Source organism: Aplysia californica, unplaced genomic scaffold, assembly GCF_000002075.1.
Source record: "Aplysia californica isolate F4 #8 unplaced genomic scaffold, AplCal3.0 scaffold00148, whole genome shotgun sequence".
Taxonomy (NCBI): Eukaryota; Metazoa; Mollusca; class Gastropoda; order Aplysiida; family Aplysiidae; genus Aplysia; species Aplysia californica.
In genome coordinates this window covers 286178-308129 of record NW_004797418.1, presented here as the reverse complement: position 1 = coordinate 308129, position 21952 = coordinate 286178, and the positions used below count along the sequence as shown (strand labels likewise).

General features: G+C 41.4%; 1 protein-coding gene across 1 annotated transcript in view; it reads right to left on the bottom strand.

Annotated features, from left to right (window-relative positions):
* LOC101863665 (nudix hydrolase 8) overlaps positions 1–21952 on the bottom strand; it is a 37318-nt gene that overhangs the window by 2606 nt on the left and 12760 nt on the right. Inside the window, exons 2-7 of the mRNA XM_005097168.3 lie at positions 14958–15072; positions 14101–14171; positions 13414–13505; positions 11871–11976; positions 10483–10596; positions 5228–5430 (exon numbers count right to left, since the gene is read on the bottom strand). Of these exons, the coding sequence (XP_005097225.1) occupies positions 5228–5430; positions 10483–10596; positions 11871–11976; positions 13414–13505; positions 14101–14171; positions 14958–14989 (618 nt within the window). The 5' untranslated portion in view covers positions 14990–15072. The remainder of the gene's footprint in view (positions 1–5227; positions 5431–10482; positions 10597–11870; positions 11977–13413; positions 13506–14100; positions 14172–14957; positions 15073–21952) is intronic.

Below are 21952 nucleotides of genomic sequence, written 5' to 3'. Positions count from 1 at the left end.
AGGATGGAGTATGAGCAGCAAAAATTGATCGATCCACCTTCAAGCGAAAGTCATCAAACTCATCTATGATGACATCACATTCCGCGGCCGTCACTTTACTTGCCTCTCTAAGTACGTCCAAGGTTTGAGTCAGTTAGACTCTTGGCCTTCTCCTTGATCATCATGGTGGGGTCAAGGAACACACAGCAACGGACAAGCTTAAATTTGATGGTTGACTTGTCAATAAGCTTTTTAACAACTGACTGGATGAACATCCCGAAGCTATCCTTAAAAGTTAAGACTTGTAGGTCACTTTCCTTAATGAATTTCAGCAGGTCCTCGGCGGCAGTGCCGACAACAATGTGGTGGGTAGTCTTAAAGATTCCGATGTCGTCCAAGTTCAGCTTGTGGATGTCTTTGGATGCTGAAATGGTGCTCATGACGTCTGCCCTCACAACCTTATTTAGCAGCCTTTTCACCAGGTCAAAAAGATCAGAGGCAAAAAATGGTAACATTGGACTGTCTGACTGGTATGTCTTTAGGAATGGGGCAGCAACTTTAGCAACAACAAGGCTGGCTTCTAATTTTGCCTCCAGGAAAGGATCTGCAACATCTTCCTTCAGCGTAGCACAAGACTTGCACGTGGGCTCAGAACCTGTCTCTTTCCTTACTACGCTAATGAAAGTCTTGATAGAATTGTGAAGCTTGAGAGCTCTCTCCAATCTTCCCGCCTCGCAGGTTTGTCCTTGAAAAGATAATGTAGTGCTGATTAGTAGCTGCCCAGGTTAGAGTTGCTTTTGTTCATTCCATCTTTAAAGGCATTATTGATAGTATGCAGGCCACGGGATCCAATGTTGAGTAGAACTTGGCTTGTCTCCTCTTCCACTTCCTTTGAAAAGCTTTTGTATGCGGCCCAGTTGACATTCGGTCCATCCATAGATAGCTGCACTATTCCACTTCTAAAGGCAGCTTCTCCATCGATGTTCGGAGGTGTTCGTGCAAGTCTGCAGCTCTCACATGACCAAGAAATTGCGACGTCAGGTATCTCGTCTGTACTGTTTCCAACCCAATAACGAATGTGGGTGTCCAACTGCTTGAATTTCGTATGCTCATTTAGAGATTCATCAAATAGTAGCACATACTGTGATGACTGCTGCAGAGCCTTCATTTCCAGGCGTTTGATGTATGGGGCGATTCCAATCGTTGTTGTGTAGGCAGATTTTTTGTCACCACTTTGAAATTGGGCAGCAATCTGTGAATCCGGAATTATTGCTCTCTAAAGCTCTGCCACATTAGAGGTACTTGAGTTACAGTGATGTTTTTCAACCATATTCAAACAGTGAAGCACCTCAGCCTCAAGTACAGTCTCATTCGTAACAATCGATTCCACTGTTCCCGAACTTGTTGAGGCAGCAGATCCAGTGGTGGCTGCAGAACTTTGGTTTGAACTACTGGTGTTCAAGAAATCCTTCATTGTCAAAGACACACCTTGCTTACTCTTTAAGTCTACCATTTGTTTGTGCTTGGCAGATGCAAAGTAGCTTTTCAAAACACATTCGCTTCCCCGTCTTGAATCAGAGTCTGAATCTACTAGATCTAGATCTACTCTTTCATTTTCTCTTGATCTAGAATTTAGCCTTGGCCTATCTAATCTAGAATCTATATCTAGAATCTAAATCTAGTAGACTAGACTAGTATCTTATTCTTAGATCGATCACTAGACCTAGAATCTTCTTTTCCTTTGACTCTTTTTGTCATGGCACTTCAAGGCAACAAGGCTACTTTTCCGTTTGTGGACAACTTCTCCTTTCTGAATTGGCTGCTTCGTGAGTTCTTTTGGTAATCCTTTCCAGTTGGCGAGGACAGTGCTAATTAGCACCATGTTACTTGTGACGAGCTGTGATGCGAGTAGAGGGGAAGCATAATACAGTGGAAACCATATATAACAGGCCCGGTAATAACAGGGATCCGGTAATAACAGGGATTTTTAAAATCCCCGTTTTTTTCTACTCTTTGTCTCTATTAAAAGTTATCGGCAATAACAGGGCCTAATTGAAGCCCAACCGCTTATAGCAGGGACGAAGGCTAGTTAACAATGTGTAGAAAGTGAGAGAGAGAGAGAGAGAGAGAGACAGACAGACAGAGTAACGTAGTGATGGAGCAAGCCCATGCAAGCCATGCCACAGCAAGTACACGCAGCTTGTGAAGCGAGAGAGGGCTGCGGTGTGCTGCAGACCTCGATTTAGCCCGAAACCTAGCAACACATTTGCGTAATGTGCCACCAACGATGTCAATCGCAAGAAAAAATGCCTTTCAATTGACAAAAAATACTAAATAATCCAGGCTGTTGACTAAAAGCAAGCTCCACTGGCAGAGATTTGTTGTCAGTTCGACATTCCACAAGGGTCGATTCACACCTTTATTAAGGATAGAGAGAAGATAGTGGCAGCATACTCCAATGGGAAGTTTGCTCTGGATGGAAAGAAGATGAGACTACCCGATGCAGACGCTGTGGACCAAGCTCTTCCGATGTGGTTTAAGGAGGCAAGGAGAAAGTTTGTGCCAAACCCTCTGTTCGTGGGTACTTGTGGCAAGGGCAACTACCCGTGAATAAGTACGGCTGGATTAGTCCACAAATGCTTACTTTCCTTGCATTTCGGATTTAACAGGGATCGGATATAACAGGACTTTTTCTCTACTCCCACCATCCCTGTTATATCAGGTTTCCACTGTAATTATCGACATAGATGGTATCCCTTGTCCAGGAGGGGATTGATGATTCTCATATGAACATCATGAGTCTTGTTTGATAGGTGGGCCTCCATTGCATAGGTCTTAAAAGAACAGACATAAGCCTCCATTGCTCTGTGATAGGCTTTACTTTGTTTCACTGAAAACAATAGTAAGGTAATATATTTAGGTGCACATTATGATGCAAGGAAATAAATCACTTATAACTTGTAACAAAATTATCACTTCAGAGGTAAGTCCCTTGGTATGATTTGTTTCATGTTTCTAATACTAAATAACACATCTGTAATTAATTCACTGAGAATGTTTATCCTTAAAACAGTCCATTCACTTTTATGTAGAGAAGTAAAATGTCCATTCTTTCACCGAGAACGTTTATGATTATGACAGTCCATTCACTTTAAATGTGAGAGTTATAAGTCCATTCTTTGAACTGGTCTTCTGACACGTTTTGGGTAACGTCTTGGTGGTGATCTTTGTGGTGACGCTTGTCCTTGAGTGGCGTCTTGGGTTGTGTCAGGGTTAGCAATTGATGGTGGTACCGTTGGTTCCTCATCATGACCCATTGGTAGCATTGGGACGGTAGGTAGCGGAGGCAGTAATTCGTTGATGTCTGGAGCAGACTACAGCTGGTTGATATGACAGTGTCGCACCGTTCCACCTACGCGAACAGAGTAGCTGTGGGTTCCCAATCTCTGTAAGATCACTCCGTTTGTCCATCTGTTTACACCTGGCCGGTAGTTTCTGACTTTGACAGGGTCACCAGGCTGAAATTCACGGAGGATTTTTCCTTGTGCCTGAGCTTCTTGCTTGTGACGCATGTTAGACACGAGATCAGGCTTCATCAGGTCCAACCGGATTCTTATCTTTCTTTTGAATAAGAGTTCTGCTGGACTTTTGCCAGTCATCATGTGAGGCGTTGTTCGGAGTTGTAACAGGATTTTGGACAAATATTTGCGGTCCACTTTGTCCTGGGCTCGATGATTTCATAAGTCTCTTAAATGACTGAACAAGTCTCTCAGCAGATCCGTTTGTTGAAGGCATGTAAGGCTGTGAAGTTATGTGCTGTACACCATTTTCCTGAAGAAATTCTTCAAATTCACTTGACCTAAATGGTGGGCCATTATCACTGACAAGTGTGACAGGCAATCCGTGAATTGCAAAGATCTGTCTGAGCACATCATTTGTTCTCTGTGCTGTCGTTGTTGTGTCATAGGTATTATTTCAGGCCATTTTGAGTAAGCATCGATCAGCACGAGATATTTCTGACCTTCGTAATCCGCAAAATCTACATGAATCCGTTCCCATGGTTTTGACGGAAACGTCCACGCGAATACAGGAGCGGCTGCTGGCATGTTCTTCCCTTCTGCATATCTGTGACAGTCCTTGATCATTTTCTCAATGTCCAGATCTATCTCTGGCCAATATACATATGAACGAGCCATTGCTTTGGTTTTATTCATTCCGAGATGTCCTTCGTGTAGTTCATATAGTATTCTGTTTTTATACTTCTGAGGTATGATCACTCTCAGGCCCCACTGAAGAACTCCTGCCTCTGTGGTAATCTCCTCCCTTCTTTGAAAGAATGGCTTGAGATTGTCATCCTCCACGCAATTTGGCCATCCAGTCAGTGTATATTGCAGCACCTTTGACAATACTGCATCTTTTGTGGTTTCTTCTGCAATGTCAGCTGCAGAGATAAGCATGTCATTGATGTAAGAAAAATAGACTAATTTGTCCTTTTCACTCTCTGACTCTGTTTCCTTTTGTGGCAGTCTTGACAGCATGTCTGCATTGCAGTGATCTTCCCTTCTTCTGTACTGGATTTCATACTGGTAATTGGTGAGTTCCAATGACCATCTTTGGATCCTGGCAGCAGCCATCGCTGGTAGGTTTGTCTTTGGTCCAAAAATCTTTAGAACAGGCTTATGATCAGTGATCAGCGTGAAGGATCTTCCGTAGAGGTATTGGTGAAACTTGCGGACTGTATTCTAAAAATTCTTCAAATTGACAGTGCTGTGAGAGCCTTCTTAGATTTGCCAGATATTGAGAAATGCTTTCATTTTCCCTTTGGGATGCTTTGTAGAAGTTAAATCTCTCATATATGACAAGTGGTTTGGGTTTGTAGTGTTTGACTTTCTCTGATTTCGTTATTTTGACGAGCACCCAATTTCACCAGGCTGCTTCACATATATATATGTATCATCAACTTACATCCATCCACTCACACCCCGCCATCTCCTTGGGGCAAGTTTTTGTCCCTAAGCTGAGACTTTCAAATGGCAATCACTTCTTCCTCTCTGTTAGTTCTTTATTTCTTTCTCTCTCTCTTACTCTGTCCCTTTCCCATGTCTCTTGCTCTATTCTCCCCCCTCTGCCTTCTCTCTTTCCATCTCTTACCCTCTCCCTCCTTTTTCTCTTTTATTCTTTCTCTCCCTCCCTCTCTCACACCCCCCTCCACCCAAAGCTCCCTCGAGCCATATATATGTCAACTTACATCCATCCACTCGCACTCCGCGATCTCGTTAGGGCAGGCTTTTATCTCGGAGCTGAGACTTCTCATTAGGCACACAAAGTAAAAGTCGGACAGACCGAAGCGGTAGTTGTGCAGGTGCCTGAAGGCGATGACACAGACAAACTCGGACTTGACACCTGTCTCCTCAAACACCTCGCGCTCCGCGGTGGTGCTGATCTCCTCTCCTGGAATAGAAAAAAGGCTGCGATGTATGTTGTTCTTGTATGTGATGAGAATCTGGGAGTTGTTTGTGCGTGAGTGTGTGTGTGTAGGTGTGTGTGTGTTTAAATTTAAGTTCAAATAAATGGTTTCACAATGAACATTTCCTGTCTCTTCATTTGTCAATTGTATTGAATGACAATTCTGCATTATATAGCACTTGGAGCAATCTGGGGATTAGGCACTACATAAATTTACATCATTAGTATTATTTATGTGTGATCAACTTTACTTTATTGCTGTAAGTGCTAGACAATAACTAACTTTAGATGCCAAGCGAAATTGAACTAGAAGTAGAAGCAACAGAAATGTTGTTTCCTAGCAGACTGTTCAGAATTTCATTTATTGAAGGCAAATGAGGCGTTGAAAAAAACCAAGCATGAAATAGTCACATTTAGTAGAAAGTCACTAACCAGCATGAAATAGTTGCCATTACTAGGAAGAGACAGATGTTGACTTGACTTGAGCAACAATTTGCTGGCAACTGTTCAGTTGTTCTGAGCTAAAAGTGACAGTTTCTTAATCTGAGGTATCAGTTGCATGTGCTCAATAAATATTTTGTCGATTCAAATTCTAAATGTTGAAAAAAACAAGAAAAGATACACAATTTGCTAACAATTTCTTAAAGATTGAATCTGCTTTTTTATTTTTCCTGAAAAGTGTTGTTTTCTGGGCTTAAAACATTTGACCAGTTTGCCAACAAAGTTTGTTAAGACTATGACATGGTGTATGTGTAGCTCCCCACAGTTACTGTTACTGGAGGTGTCATCTCTGCCTCAGAGGTGGACATGTAATGACCCTCCATCCTTCACGGTCGTGAGCTGCCGGTGCACATTTTGCTATATCCAGGCCAGTCCATGTTTTTATGTTGTCCACCCATGTTACTCTTTGTCTTCAACTGGCTTTCCAGCCCCACATCCTTACTTCAAGCACCCCTTTTTTTCAATGGTCTCGTGTCGTTTTAAGTGGCTAAAGCATCGTATTTTCCTTCATTTTATTTTATTCAGCAGTGTTTGTCTTGTGAGGAAAATCTGATGCTGACATCTCATTGTTCATCGTTTTTGCTTTAATGCTAATTCTAACCATTCTGCGGTAGCACTACATCTCAAACGCAGCTATACTGTTTTCTTCTTTCTTTGTCAAAGTCCAGGTCTCAGCACCATAGATACGACTATATGGGAAGATTGAGCATTCCAGCATTTTTTTTCTTAAACTTAAAGGTAGAGATAATTGCTCCCCACTAGCCGGTGAATAACAACTGGAACTGTCTGGGTTGAAAATAGATCTAAGATTACTAAGAACAGTATTAACAGGGTGTCCAGCAAAGTTGTAAAAAAGTCGTAAATTTGGTGCCCTGGTCGTAAAGGTCGTAAATGGCAGTAAATGTGCCATGGCGGAGGTCGTAAATTAACCTGCCTACGGAATGATGAAGCCAGCAAGACTTTTCAGTGAGCCATAGCCTCAGTACATGAATCCGTTTTTGCCGGTCACGATTGCGATATAATATACAGTCAAACCTGTGTAAGACGGCCACCCATTGTCAAGGAGAAAAGTGGCCGTATAAGACAGGTGACCGTCTTAGGCAGGACTGATAAAGATGAAGAAAACAAACCATTCCCATCTAAAGTCCCAACCGAAAGTAGCTGCACTGTTCTTGTTTTTGTTGTTGTTGGTTTGTATTTTGTTTGTTATTTTTATTTTGTTGCTGATTTTGCGCAAGAGTGACAGTAAAACGAAATGTATCAGACAAGGAAGACCGAGTGCCATGTTAAAACAAACACATGGGTCTCCACCACTCGGAGAACGAGTGACGCTTCTGTCGCAAGTTCATGTTGACGTCCATTGTTACTTTGTTACAGACTGGCTAAACAGTGACCACTCATCTCACGTACGATTTTTGTATGAGTTTTGGGCGGGGCTTATGGGTTATGAGGGATCACATGCTTACCTCACCAGCAGCTGAAAATTTGTTACCTATTTGTCAACAGTGGGATCGGTTGGAGGAACTACCTAACAACAACGACAGGTGATTGGATTATGACGGCTCGCCCACAACGCCAGGGGCCAATGCACAATTTATGACAAAACATAATAGAGTCACTGAGGTGGCCGTCTAAGACAGGTGTTATTGCTTTGAGTGATAAGGGTTGTGTATTAAAATATGGTGGCCGCGGCCGCGTTGGACAAGTGCCCGTTTTACACAGTTAAATTATATAGAAAAAACGCTAGGGGGAAATGGAAAGTGGCCGTTTGTACGGGTGGCCGTCTTATAGAGGTGGCCGTCAGGGCAGGTTCGACTGTACATTCGTTCACCTTTTTCCTGTCCGAGAGTACGTTTCACGCGAAAAGGCGCTATGGCGGCAGGCAGAAGTGTATGTGACACAGAGGCTCGATCGGGAAAATCGAGATCTACTTTCGCTTTCGTGACCACCCAGAAATTTGCGGCGATAGACTGATACATTGTCACGCAACATCTGTGACATGCTGGTTGTACAGGATAAACGCTGTGTCGCCGGCGCCGCGCAAATAAAATTTAATCAATACTCGGACTCGTCACTTTGCTGTCTCTTGTTGCGGGGGGGAGAAAATACAAGCGTCTGCAGATTTTTGGATTGTCGGGCTCGCCAGCGTGACCGGTCAGTGAACCTGCACTCGTTCGCACCACAGGAAACGGCATTATGTGAGCAGATCTACCGGGCCGCTGTGGGGTCGCCAAAGTTCATTCAAAGTCTGAGCGTTGCGAAGTATAGGACTACGGAATGGGGCAGGGGATTATTGATTTTTTTAAAAAAGATACACTCGTGGGGGTGCTGAAGGCAACTCCAGAGGACAAAAACTTGGAAGCAAAATCAGAATTTTGATTAGATTTAGAGCTCTCTCCAAAGCGCGCGTTGGTGCAGGTTGTGTGTAGAATCGGAATCTTTCATACCTTGTAAGCAGTGATATTGGAATAAAGTGTACGTATTTTGTTAGTTTGGTGATGGTATATTATATAATAACAATATTATTGTACCTTTCTGTTCAAGACTGGCAGATTTTCTGTGTCACTGCATCTTGTCCCCACAGTTCTCACACTGCATGGGTCTTCTTGAGCTATTCAAGTTATTACTCTACTTTGAGTTTGAGGAATAATTTTTGTCTTTCACGTTCATAATATATAGGTACCAGAAACTAAATTTTCAAACTAGCTGTATGCCAAATGTATCTGTTCCATTTGAAAGGCCTATATCCACTGAGCATTTTGGTACCATTCTTTAACCTCTCCGTCAATTTTTAAGAAAATTGTAGTTGTTTAAAATTTGATCAAATTTGTTAAAGTCAGTCACTGGCTGCAACCCCATGTTTGACAGACAATAAAAGAGTACCAAGTGCACTAAACATCTCCACATTAACAGAGTACAATCACTATAACAAATATATGGAGCATAATTTTTTTCAAGACTGTGAGATCTTTACAAATCAGTATTTTATTGCCTCAAACACGATGATCTGTCGTTATTTCGACAAAAACACCGAGCGTTGACCTGGCCGGTGCCGCACCGGGCCCCGCGGCGAGCGAGTCGGCTCTATACTGTAGTGTACCACGGATGCGGGGTCACATGCTTTCTGAGTTTCGCGGAAGGATTGATGTAAAATAATTCCAATTTAATTACTTTATTCTAATAGAATATGAACTGATCTTTTAATTAATACTTTTTATAAGCCGGTATTTTACATATTTTGTGTAAAAAGTGATCTTTAAACATTTTGACGGTATTTTTAAAAGCTTTCTATCAAGACGCCAACGGCTAAACTTATATCACGGGAAAGCCCGTTTAAAGCTCTACAGTTCTCAGCCAATGAAAAGACGGTATTTAATCATCCCTCGTTCCGCGAAGCATTTGAATGCACGCGTGTCAATTTTTCACCCGGCCGACCTCGCATTCTGACCGCGAGGGGCTTCGCTTTCGTCGGCGATTCTCCAGCTCCTACTAATCGGACATATAAACAACTTACTCCATTGTAACGAGGAAAAGCTGAACTTTTACAAGGTGTACGGCATTTGGTGTTTTATAGCGAAAGAAGAAAGAAACAGCGATCGGAATTACCCCGATTTTACCGATACCACGCGGTCGGAAGGCCGCGAGTGCCCGCGAGGCCGTGTTTACACTACCTATAATATAAGTCATGACACCCAGACTGGTTCTCGACAGACTGGATATATACTATGTGCGTGTGTTGTTATGTAACATGCCCCTGGAAAATGGATGACCACCTGGAAAATTGAGGAGCCACTTTGGCAGTCACCCTGTGTGCACACATTAGGTGTAAATCCGCCCCCTCCCACCACCAGGGCAGTGCTGCTGACTGAAGCATCTTTAGGCCATTCCAAAAGGAGGGATATTTACCTGTTCTTAAGCACAATAGAATTGTAAATATGCGCTGATTTATCAATGTCATGCTCATACTGTGGCGGAACAACATATGGGGAACTGCTGCTTTTTCTTTCCTCTTCCTTATTATTGTCATTTTCCTCTACTTTTTTAAAATGTTTGTCACTCTTGTGAACTACTGTTTCCGGGGTGCCTTGATAGTTGAAGCAGACTTTGTGCTGTGGTGGCTAGAGAGGTGAGCAGAGTGAGCTTGATTCCCCGTTTGGACTTCTCTGTTGACACCCACCCCTTGTTGCTCATATATGGCCTTATGCAGTTGCGAGCGCTGTAAAAACCTAACTAAAACTAAACCTAATGGTGAGCAAGCTAGTGATTGTCTGTCTATCCTTCATTTTGTTGACTGGACTTTGTTGTGTGTTGTTTTCGTTCCATTTATTATGCAATAATAATAATAATAATATATGTTATTGATGGCGCAAATGAACTCCCTTTTTCGAGCTGGTGTGGGACTTGATTTGCTGGGTAGTAAATTTTTTTTCCAGGTAGTAAATTTTTTCAGGAAATATTGCTGGACACCCTGATTAAGTATGAGAGAAGTGAAAAAACCCCAAAAGATCTTCAACAAGATTCTCATGGCAATCTGACCTCTGTCTGCGTGACCTCCAGGAAGTTTCCAGGGAGAGCGGAGGTTAGTGTTGTGGTAGCGCTCTCGGACAACCAGGACCTGGTTCTTTTCGTTGACCACAAAGCCGGCCACACCTGGGGGTGGACATAGGAAATTCATTTATATATCAGTTATGTGTTTATTTTGCAAGTTTTAAAAGGGGCTTTAACAAGAAAGAAAAATCAATGCATGCGAAATGAGGTGTCTCCGTAAAACCATCAACATCACAAGAACAGACCACATAAGAAATGAAACCATAATGTCTACAAACTGGTATACCACCAGTAATAAATTCATAGAGCGTCGAAAAGTCAAATGGTTTGGACATCTAACCAGAATGCCCCAAATAAAACTAGCGGCTAGAGCTTAAAACACCAGAGAATCCGGCTTCAAATCCAGAGGAAGACCAAGAAAGATGGGGATAAAAAGGTCCTGGGAACAACATAACAAATAACATGATCTATCACAGACGCTACACACCTAGCACAGGACCGAAACCTGCACCTCTCCCTGACATCCTAAGGATACCAGAGGACGGAAAAAGTAAAGTAAGCATAAAGAGTTCGATGATACTTATTATTTATTACCGTGAGTTTTTTGGGGTCATGTTTATAAATTTGATTAGAACATGTTTCTCTATTTCTCACACACACACACTCTCTCTCTCTCTTTCTCTGTACGGTATGTGTGTAGGTGTAGTATGTAGGCATGCAAGTATGTAGGAGTGTGTGTGTGTGTGTATGAATGTATGTACATATGTATGTGTGAGTATGAGTGTATATGTGTGTGTTCACGTGTGGGCTTGCGTGCGTGCGTGTGTGCGTGCGTGCGTGTCCAATTTATGCTAAATATCCAATGAGCTGCACCAATGTAGGCCTATGTAATTGCCGAGCCTTATGTTAAAATGTGTGTGGATGTACGGGCCAAAGGCCTTTCAAATCAATAAATCATTTTGAAATCTATGAAAAAAATCTCTCTCTCTCTCTCACCTATTCCTCAACTACAGCCCCTCCCCGCACCCTCTCTCTTTTTCAATGGAATAAAATAATTATATTAAAGTAAAGGACTATCCAAAGAGATTGCATGTGTATAAATTATAAACGGTCTCTTCAGATTATTTTCAAATGCTTCTACTTTATCTACTTATTTTTATTAAAGACTCCTTACACTTACAATATATTACATGAAATGAAAGGCTGCTCTTTTTGTCAAAATTGTTAATACATCAATATAATACATTTCCTTGCATTTTATTTTCATTTTAGCTAGGTGGGTGAGTAAGCTAGACAATAATTACATAATTTATATAGTACATGCATAAAAGCAATGCAACATGCTCTATGTGTTTTACAACTATTATTGCACATACCTAGATAGTGGTTGGCGTACGCTGGCAGGTTGTTGGGTAGTGTCTCTGGTAGCCAAATTGTAAGCATAGCATAACCAGGTTCAGCATGGTGGTAGTCAAACCCTAGCTGAAATGAGAGTTGTCATAATTTTATTTCAATGCTATTTGTCTCTCAGGATTTCACCGAATTTCAACACTTCTCTGTTGGTCTCTGTCTGACCGCAACATCATACTAGACACAGAAGAAATAATTCTGAAATCTCCCTTTGTCACAATTTTGATCATATTACAGTGGAACCCACTTATAACGAGTCCTGAAATAACGAGAAGTCTGTTATAAAGACACTATTCTAAAACCCTGTTTTTTTCCTTCTTTATCTTTGTAAATAAAATACTGCTATAACGCAATCAGACCAACACGCGAGTCGGTTATAGCGGAATATTGCTGCTGCTGTGCACAGCGCATAGGCCATTTAAAACCTCGCAATTTGAGAAACTTGTTGGTTATCTAGCAAAACAAAGAGTGGGAGAGCCCACGTGTGCCAACAATGAAGGCCGGAGCATGAGTGGGGAGAGTGTGGCATACACAGACAAGCAGAACGCATCATGTGATAGGCCAGCCTAGTCTAGATTATCTAGGCCTACCATGCCTCTCACTTCTCCGATGCGGGGATGGAGAGGTCATAGAGCTGTACTGCGATGGACGGAGCGAATGTGTGATCTGGGCAGGGTCTGGTATGTTCCTATTGTGTGCAACCAGATGGGACGCACCACAGGGTGTGGTAGGGTGGGGGACAACATAGCGGGCGAGTTAGCCTAGAGAACTTTCTTTCTGTTCGCCAATGCCGAGCTGTCAACATCGCTAGCACTAGAGAATGAAACCAGATTCAACTTTTGATCAAGTAAGACTTAAAAGTCATTTTGAGCCAAATCATCATCAGGGGAGATTACTACAAAAAGAAATAACTGAAAATCAGACTCGTAGATTGGGCCTACTTTACTATTTCGCTTGAATTTATTACTGGATCCCTTATAACGAGAATCCTGCTATAACGGACATTTGGCACCTGTCCCCTCCCTCTCGTTATAACAGGATTCCACTGTACTACGGAAAGGGCTGCTTCGATACTGAGTACCAGTTAGGGACAATGTGGGCTGAGAAAGAGAGAGGTACAGAATCTTTGCAGAATACTTGATAATAGTAGACTTCCCAAATCTGGAATCAAACTCACTTCTTTCACTTGCAATGGCAAAGAGACTAACAATTGGACTATAGAGGCCAATACATTCATGATGATAAATAGTTCAGATGTAGGCCTACATTCTATTGGAAACCAAAATAGCTTGGCAGGATAGGCAACATCATCTCACAGCCATAGTCAAGCAGCCTTCGTAAATGTCACAAATAGCATAAGAGCACTGGGTGGCATTTGAAAATCTTGCAAAAATCAAGAGCAATGTACATGGGCATGATTTTCAAGCTTACGAACAAGAGAGAGGCTCCACCAAAATTTAAAAAATGAATTTTAAAAAATAAAGATTTGACACGACACGTAGCGCTGACCTCAATTAGCTGGGGTATACAGGCCGAGAGTTCCTTTTGTACAGTGACCCATACCCCTCGGTGACCCTTGGCTCGCCAGGTAGGTAGCGCATCTGGGGGTGAAAAAGAAAAAATAGGAACTTGCTAAAGAAGACTGCCGCACAGGAGAAAAAAGGGGCCGAAAAAGGAAGGTTATTTTAAGGTCCTTGGGGAGAAGTCGTTAGTTTCTATTTTCCTCCTTGTCTGTCTTGACCAATTGTATGACCGTTTCATTCATCCTTCAAAATTCAAAACATTAATCAAAAAGAGCCATGGGTCATAGTCATCGTCCAACATATGTGTGTGCGTGTGAGTGTGTATGTGTGTGTGGTGTGTGTGTGTGTGTGGTGTGTATGTGTGTGCGCGCGTGTGTGTGTGTGAGAGAGAGAGAGACAGAGAGAGAGAGAGAGAGAAACAGAGAGAGAGACAAAGAGAGAGAGACAGAGAGAGAAAGAGAGAGAGAGAGAGAGCAGATGGCCGGAAGCGCACGCGTAAAAATGTACGTAATGGCTGGTTGGAAGGCACCACTGGTAGGTCCTACCACTTTACTTTCCCTCTGTTGTTTCTCATCTGTTTGTCTGTTTTACTTTTCTCCAGCACTAAAACACTAAAAGACCATTATTATGTCAATGTACTTCTCTTTACTCAAACTAACAAAACAAAACTTACCACGAAGACTTGTGATGAAGTCCTGGCCCCTCACTTGCTGCTTTTCCGTGTCCACGTGAACCGAGGAAAATCTGAGAGAGAACAGAGAACAGTTGTTGTTATTGCTGTAATTATCATTGTTGGTGACAGTTGTTGTTGTGGCAGTGAAAGTTGATGTGGTGATGGTTGTTGTTGTAGCGGTGGTTGTTGTGTTGTTACGTATGACATTTTTGTTGCAGTAGCTGTTTTTGTAGTTGTTGTTGTTGTCCAAAAGCTACATGGTTGAACACAGAGTAATAAGAGACTGGCAACAGTGTTGTTATGATTACACCCTTACCTTACTCCTAAAAGATATAGGCAAGATGTTATTATAATTTGTTTTATAGAGCAATGTTGATATCGATAGATCAAAATCTGCCTGCTGAATGTAATGTAAGAGCTTTTTACAAGTCAGGCATGGGCAACTGTGTTGAAGTCGCCAGCCGGATTTCGTGATCTCGAATGTCTCAAGGGCCAAAGCAGGAGAAAAGTAGGTGAAATCGATTGACATACCCGGACCTCAAAGTGAAAGTGAAATTGACACTACATCATATGTCACTCAGAGGCATTTTGTGAGACAAAATATAAGATCTATCGCTTTCAGCTGGGCCAGAAACTACTGGAATCGATTTTAGTTTTTAAAACCAAGAGTTTTGTCTTTTACCAGATATCAACTTACCATGTGCCACTTTCACTGGGTCGACTAACAGGCTAGACTGAAACTGCTTGAAGGCCGAACTTGGTCAGTGGACTGCAGCTTGCCCATGTCTGGACTGAGCATTTCGTCAAGCTGCCTACAACATCAGAAACTTAAACTTTGAACTTTGACCTTGACCTACCTGTCAAGTGAGTAGATAATCTGGTCTGCCATGGACGTTGGCAGTAGAGATCACAATAGGGGAAAAGATACTGCTCTCAAAGAAGATCGACAGTAGGGTCGATGTGACTGTCAAACTGAGGAGATCAAATAGAAAGGGTAGACTAAAATAGTAAAAACAAATGTGATTGATGATCTGCACAATTTGCACATATTTTATACACGTACAAACATTCATATTTCAATACATGTTATAATGACAATAATAATATGTTGGCCTCTCATTCAAAAGTCACGGGCTCCAATCCGGGTAGCGACCGAAAAAATGTCTTCTCTAAAAATTGTCTCCTTTCACCCCCTTTCCTGCTCTCTAGCAATGTTCTGTCGTCTGCTTTCGTCTCCTATTTCTGCCCCCACCCCCTCACCTCCTTTGTCCCCTCACCGGGGCTCCTGACTCTTTCTGCAGCCTTTCTACTGCTACTCCTTGGCTCCTTCTCACTGCTGTCCTTCTGCAACACCCCTGATCTTCTGGTAGGAAAGATCTACATGTAGCCTTCTCGAACAAGAGCGAAATATCTCGGAGGGCCCGTGTGCAAGTTGCGTACGTTAAAGATCCCTTGGTGGTCTAAAATCGATAAGAGTAGGCTTCGGCCGCCACCTGGGCAAAATTCAAAATTTCCTACCAACTGAAAATATTAGGTGCGTCCCGCGCGCTCATATGACCTTATGCAGTTGCGAGCGCCGTAAAATACTTACCCCCAAAAAATAATAATAATAACTTGCACTTGTGTAGCCCATATCCCTGTTCAACAGGAAGCTCTTTGCACTTTACAATCTATATCACTACTTCAACAGACCCTAGAACACTCAGAAACAGTCTCGGCTTCCCACGAAGCATACAGTGCAAGCAGCCGAGCACTCAAACAGTCAAGCTTCGTTGCACCGCTCCATATTGCCAATGTACACTGTTAGATGATATAAACAAAGTATTTGAGCCTTTACACTGCTGTCTGCGCTGTACAGTCACTATCAAACTACTGTAAATGTGTCCCGCTGTAGGCCTATCGCCAGCGAATAGGTCACTAAAGGTACTACACATTGCTCAAGGCACTCACTCTTTCCCTAATACGTCTTAGCGAGTTCAGCCTATTTCTAGCATTTGTTGCCAATTTACTACTGATTTGCCCTACTTATGAAAATACTATCATTTTTAGGCTTTGCCAATATTCTTTTAAAAAATGGTAATGAAATTCTAAAGTCGCCTGGAGACACATCAAAGGAATGGCGCCACTTCGGCATGTCAGCAAAATATCAGGCGACATGGCTTCTATATTGTGAGGATCCACGACGAGAAAGGTCTGAGGTGGTCCCATGACTGATGAGTATCGGGTTAAAAAATGTAAGTCTAAAGAGTCTTTTGACACATAATATAGCCTATAGCTTCTGATCCGGCAGAAATGTTCAATCTGAATTTACAATTAAGTTCAGCAGGAGCTGTTCATGTAATTGGTTGCTGCTCGTTTTTCCATGTGCATGGCAAGTGCAATTGCGCTTGCCAGATCGAGATCAGTCAAGACTGGCCACAATTTGTCTCTAGTCTCTACCCCTTCTCAAGATGGCAACCGGTGCTATCCCATTATACCGCCAGCCCCGCTGTACTGCCAACTTCATACTTGCCCAAAGGTAGGTGGTAGAACATGGTTTCACTGTATTTGTGTGTGCACTTACATCTGACCATTGTGCAAAAATATAATTCATTACAATTATATTCTGGTAATGGTCTATTTCAGCCCCCCATTCTCAGTTAGAGAAAAGAGTAGCACATTGATACAAAATAAGGGTCATTTAGGTCAGGGAAGAAGCAGGCAGACAGAGGAAACAGAGGGAAATAAAATAAAAATGTAGGACCCACAGTGGCGCCTTCCAACCACCCCTCTCCCCATTCTCAAAATGAATCAAAATCATCTTCACGCACGATGCCACTGCTACCCCCATGTTGGCCCAACAGAGAATGGGGACCTTGGATGTGTTAAGTAGGTCTAGTAAATGAAGACATTTACTCACGAACGTCACAAATACCTGGAAAGACTGTGTAACATCACAAAGTTGTCTATTTCTTTCCCCACGATAGAGTGATGTCAGTGGAGCACGTAATATATTTTTGTGACGATAGATTGAGATTATTTTAGCCCCCTCCACACATATCATATCATTCAGAGGGAAGGCTGATTTTAATCATGACTACCAGAGTATTCAGAGTAGAGCCAACCTGTGCTGAAAGAGATACAAAATCATAGGAGATAGACAGAAATACAAGTACAGACCAGTCCATTTATAACAGCCTCTGTTATTACAGGAACTTGATAAATCAAATCCCGGGGGGGGGGGGGGGGGGGGGGTCTTCATAAGGGTAAGTAATATGAACCTGGCTATAACAGGGTTCAATTTGCGAGGACTAAGATATAACAGTGATCTTGCAGCGCATGAACTTGCTTTCAATCCGTCAAATTATTTAAATTTGTCTCGACCAGGACATTTCGCCTGTTTGTATGATCGCTTGCCAAAACACAAACTTTCAACCCCCCCTCCCCCCCCATATAGTGTCGGGGTCACTGATCGATTCCGTCTCAGTGTTAGCAAAACAGCCCACTGGAAAAGGATCTGTGGTAATCGAATACTAATCAGTAACCTGAGGTCGTAATGGTACTGGTAGTTTCCCTTGATAACTGTTAAAACAGGAGTTGCTCAAAACAGGGAAAAAACCCGTCTGTCCAGTTATATCGGATTTTGACTGTAATCCATACTGAACAAAATAACTTCTCCACTTCTGAATCAAACTCACATCCTCTGCATGCAACGGCAAAAAACCAAACACTATACCATACCACTGATGCCAGTGTATTTCTTTGTGTGGAGATGACTATGGCAGCAAAGATTTTTTTCCCCACTCATCAATTAAATGGAAAAATTAGTGTAAGACATGAGTCTTCCTGTCTTCTCTAAATTTAATTGGACTTGAGCACTTACTTTTCATGTTACGTCATATCAAATCAGGTATATGTTAAGTGTAATTTTAAGAGAAAAATGTAGATGTTCTAAACTCATCACAATAATTGAGATAATTTAGGAGTATATAATGTATTAGGAGGGGACTGTTTCAACCGAGCCGGTCAGGACCAAACCAGGTTGAGAAAGAAACAGCATCCCATCAGAAGATGGAAATACTCTTTAAAAAATCTCCCCATATGGGAATTGAACACATAAGTCTCCTGCACGTGACAGTGACAGCAGAGTACAACCACAGATGTCTTGACTTCATCAGACATAAAATATTGGGACACATACTTTTTGATATATATATCTAGTCTTATTGGGTAGTCAATTACAAGTTGTAGAGAGGGTCCAAGCTCATTTAATATTATAATATATAATGTATATAATATATATATATATATATAATTATGTTAGTCTTTCATGCCCCATCAATACAATTAAGATCATTTTGGAGGCCGGCTGCTGCAACTTTGTCAGCCAGAGCCAACCCGGGTTGAGAGGGATACGATGTCCCAGCAGAAAGACGTACATGTAGAAGACACACGGAAAAACTTTTCCCCACATGGGAATCAAATTCACTCTTCTGAATGCAGCATTCAGGTTGAAGCATACTACACCTCAGATACCAGTCAGGGTCTGAACGGGAGCCTCTTTTTTTCTTAACAGAAAGCATCTTTTGAGGACAGGTGAAGCTTGAATTTAATTGTGGAGAGGGCGCATTTTTTTTGGGCTTCTATTCGTTTGAAAAGGTGCCTCTTTTGTTGTTTGGGAGGATACATGATTGTTTCATTGTTGATTGAAGTAAGGAGGGCTTGTTAATGGGTTTTTCGTTGTTGTTTTTTTAGTGGGTATTTTTACGCCCCGATCAACAAAATTTAGATCATTTAGAAGGCAGGCTTCTGACACTGCTTGTCAAAGCCAACCCGAACTGAGAGGAATGCAACAACCCATCAGAAAGACTGAAATACAGTATAACACGGATAGTTCGAATTCATCTGGACCGGCCTATGAAGTTCGAGGGATCCACAGTTCAAGGGATATCTTACAAAGATAAAGAAGTAAAAAAAAAAGGGTGACCTTATTTGGGCCACAGTGTGGCCTAAATAAGCTAAACCCCCCTCCCTTACCTTATTTAGGCCACACTGTGGCCCAAATAAGCTAAACCCCCCTCCCTTACCTTATTTAGGCCACATCATATGGTAGATTTCTTGAACTAACCATGGATTCGGAAGGTCGAGATTCTACTGATCTTTTTATTTAGTGCGGGGGATTATTTCAAAATAGAGGATGATTCTAAATAAGTGGACCAAGTGTAAGAGTTGTGTGTGTGTGTGTGTGTGTGTGAGTGTGTGGGTGTGGGTGTGTATGTGTTTGTTTTGTGTGTGGTTGTGGTGAGAGAGAGAGAGAGATCTAGAGAGAGAGAGAGTAAATGTAGTAGTGTGTTTGTATGTGTGTAATGTGTGAATGTTATTGTGTGCATGAGTGTCTATCTCAGTTGTACGGTCCAAATGTACATTATTTTGTTGAGAATTTTACATAGAACTCAACTACAAAACACCTTTATACAAAGTCACAGAAATATTCTTTTTGTGCTTATTGAGGTGCAGTACAGGGTGATTAAAACCTGCAAGGATAATTGGACAAAATGGGCAATATCTTACTAATGCTAATACTAATGGTCATATTTGGACAAATCCTATATCATTCTCTTTTTTTCTTAACAGCTCATGGTTATTAAAGAGTCAGCAAACTAGATCAAGGTAGTAATTTCGGATTCCTAATATTATGGGCATTCTTATAAAAATTTAAACTTGTTTTTAGCGCTTTTTTCAACGTAAAACGGATTCCGTTAAAAAAACAGCAACAACAATGACCTTATCTTTCTTTTTTAAGGTATTGTGCATACATTTGTGTGAAACTATTTTATTCTATGCTTTCAAGTACATGAAAAAAGCTAATAAAATCAAGCAAAATGTTCTTCAGAGACATAGATCTAGTAGTAAGCCCACTGGAACATTTTATAAACCGTGAAAAGATGACCAGAAAATAACAAAATTATCTTATGATTTTCACTTGCACTTGCAATTTTTTTGACAAATTATCGTCTACCTCGTTATCTTTTTTTTTCCACATTTTTCTTCACTATTCATGACAACTGGCATGTTTTTCAGTTATTATCAAGGAAGTGGATAGGCGGACCACGGGGTCTATCTAGCCCCAAAAGGATAGGTGGACCGCGGGGTCTACCTAACAAAATGCTGTTTTAGGATGTGAACCCTGGAATCAGCGTAGTGAAATAAGTAGATCTAGGTTTGACTAAGGATCGGTGGACCCCGGGGTCAACATAGTGAAATAAGTAGATCTCAGTTTATTTTATAGTAAGACTGGCGGAGCCCGTGGTCAACGTAGTGAAATTATAAGTAGATCTAGGTTTAAATTAATAAGGATTGGTGGACCCCTGGGTCAACGTAGTGAAATTATAAGTAGATCTAGATTTAATTAAGGTTTGGTGGACCCTGGGGTCAACGTAGTGAAATAAGTACATGTAGATCTTGGTTTAATTTTAAGGATTGGTGGACCCAGGAGTCAACGTAGTGAAATAGGAAGGTGTAGGTTTAAGGTGGACCCCAGGGTCTACCTAACGAAATTTAATACTAGTTAGGTTTTAGAATAGGTGGACCATGCGGTCACCGTAGTAAAATAAGTAGGTTTAATCACGGTGTCCCGGGGGTCCACCAATTCTTAATTAAACCTTCTTATTCCTCTACGGCTATGGTGACTCCGGGGTCCACCAATCCTTTTAAAATTAAACCTACTTATTTCACTACGGTGACCCCGGGGTCTACTAATCTTTAAATAAATCTACTTACATGTATTTCACTACGGTGACCCCGGGGTCCACCTGTCCTAAAACCTAGTATTTTGCTAGGTAGACCCCGTTTTTAACAATATCCAGAAAATAACATAAAATGATTATATAGATCTATATCTATACGTATTTTATTTAAAAGTATATACTTAAAAATAAAAGACTGAGCAGAGGCTTACAATGTAAATTCTGTGCTCTACACGTAGAGAAAGTCTTAAGTTTGCGCAAAACAGATTTTAGAAAAAAAGTTGATCTAATTATTCTAATAAAAGTAAAAGTGATTGTTATGGTGAGATTTGTTATTATTAATTCTGGAAATACAGATAGTTGCTGAATCTAAAATTAACTAGAACTGTGCAATTCGTTTTATTTAAATTCCAAAGCCCAAAGGCATAGCAATGAGTTAGATCTAGATCTAGCAGTTGTAGGCTCTCTGGCTGCTTCTAGCATTTGTCTGCTACTACTGATTCTAGACAGGGAATCTAGATCTAGCTATCACCTGCACTATTAAAGTCAAATATATGGTAAAATAAAAACAAAACTGTGAATCGCTTTGTCAGTCAGTACATCCCAATTGCCATAGCAGCACATATTAATAGTTGAATAATTATACCGAAGCAACATGTTATCACAGTGTGCAGGGGAGAGCGGGGTGCCCGGGTCGCTGACCGGTCGATTCGGTGATTCGGCTTTTGTAGATCTATGCATTTTTTACGGAAAGCCCTATTACTAGATCTATTAGTGTTGTGAAAACTTCAACCTCTACAGCTAAGGCGGCAGAAGATGTTGGAAAATAATAATACGTCCTGAAGTTTCATAATTTATACAGAATAATACAGCCAGTAGTTTTTATCTCATCGAGTTATAAAAATGGCCTTGTAACTTGTTTTCAGAAGCAAATTTTAATAGTTACAGTTCTACCGAATCGATTTTCACGCAAATTCAACCATTTTGATGACCATTTCTTTTCCTTTTAAAAAGATAAAGGCCTGTCGGATGTGGCAGTGCGATTAACACTAAGTTGTTTAGACCTATCAAAACACGAGGCTTCGTGGCCGATCACAAAGGTCTACGGGGCTTATCAAGGCCGATTC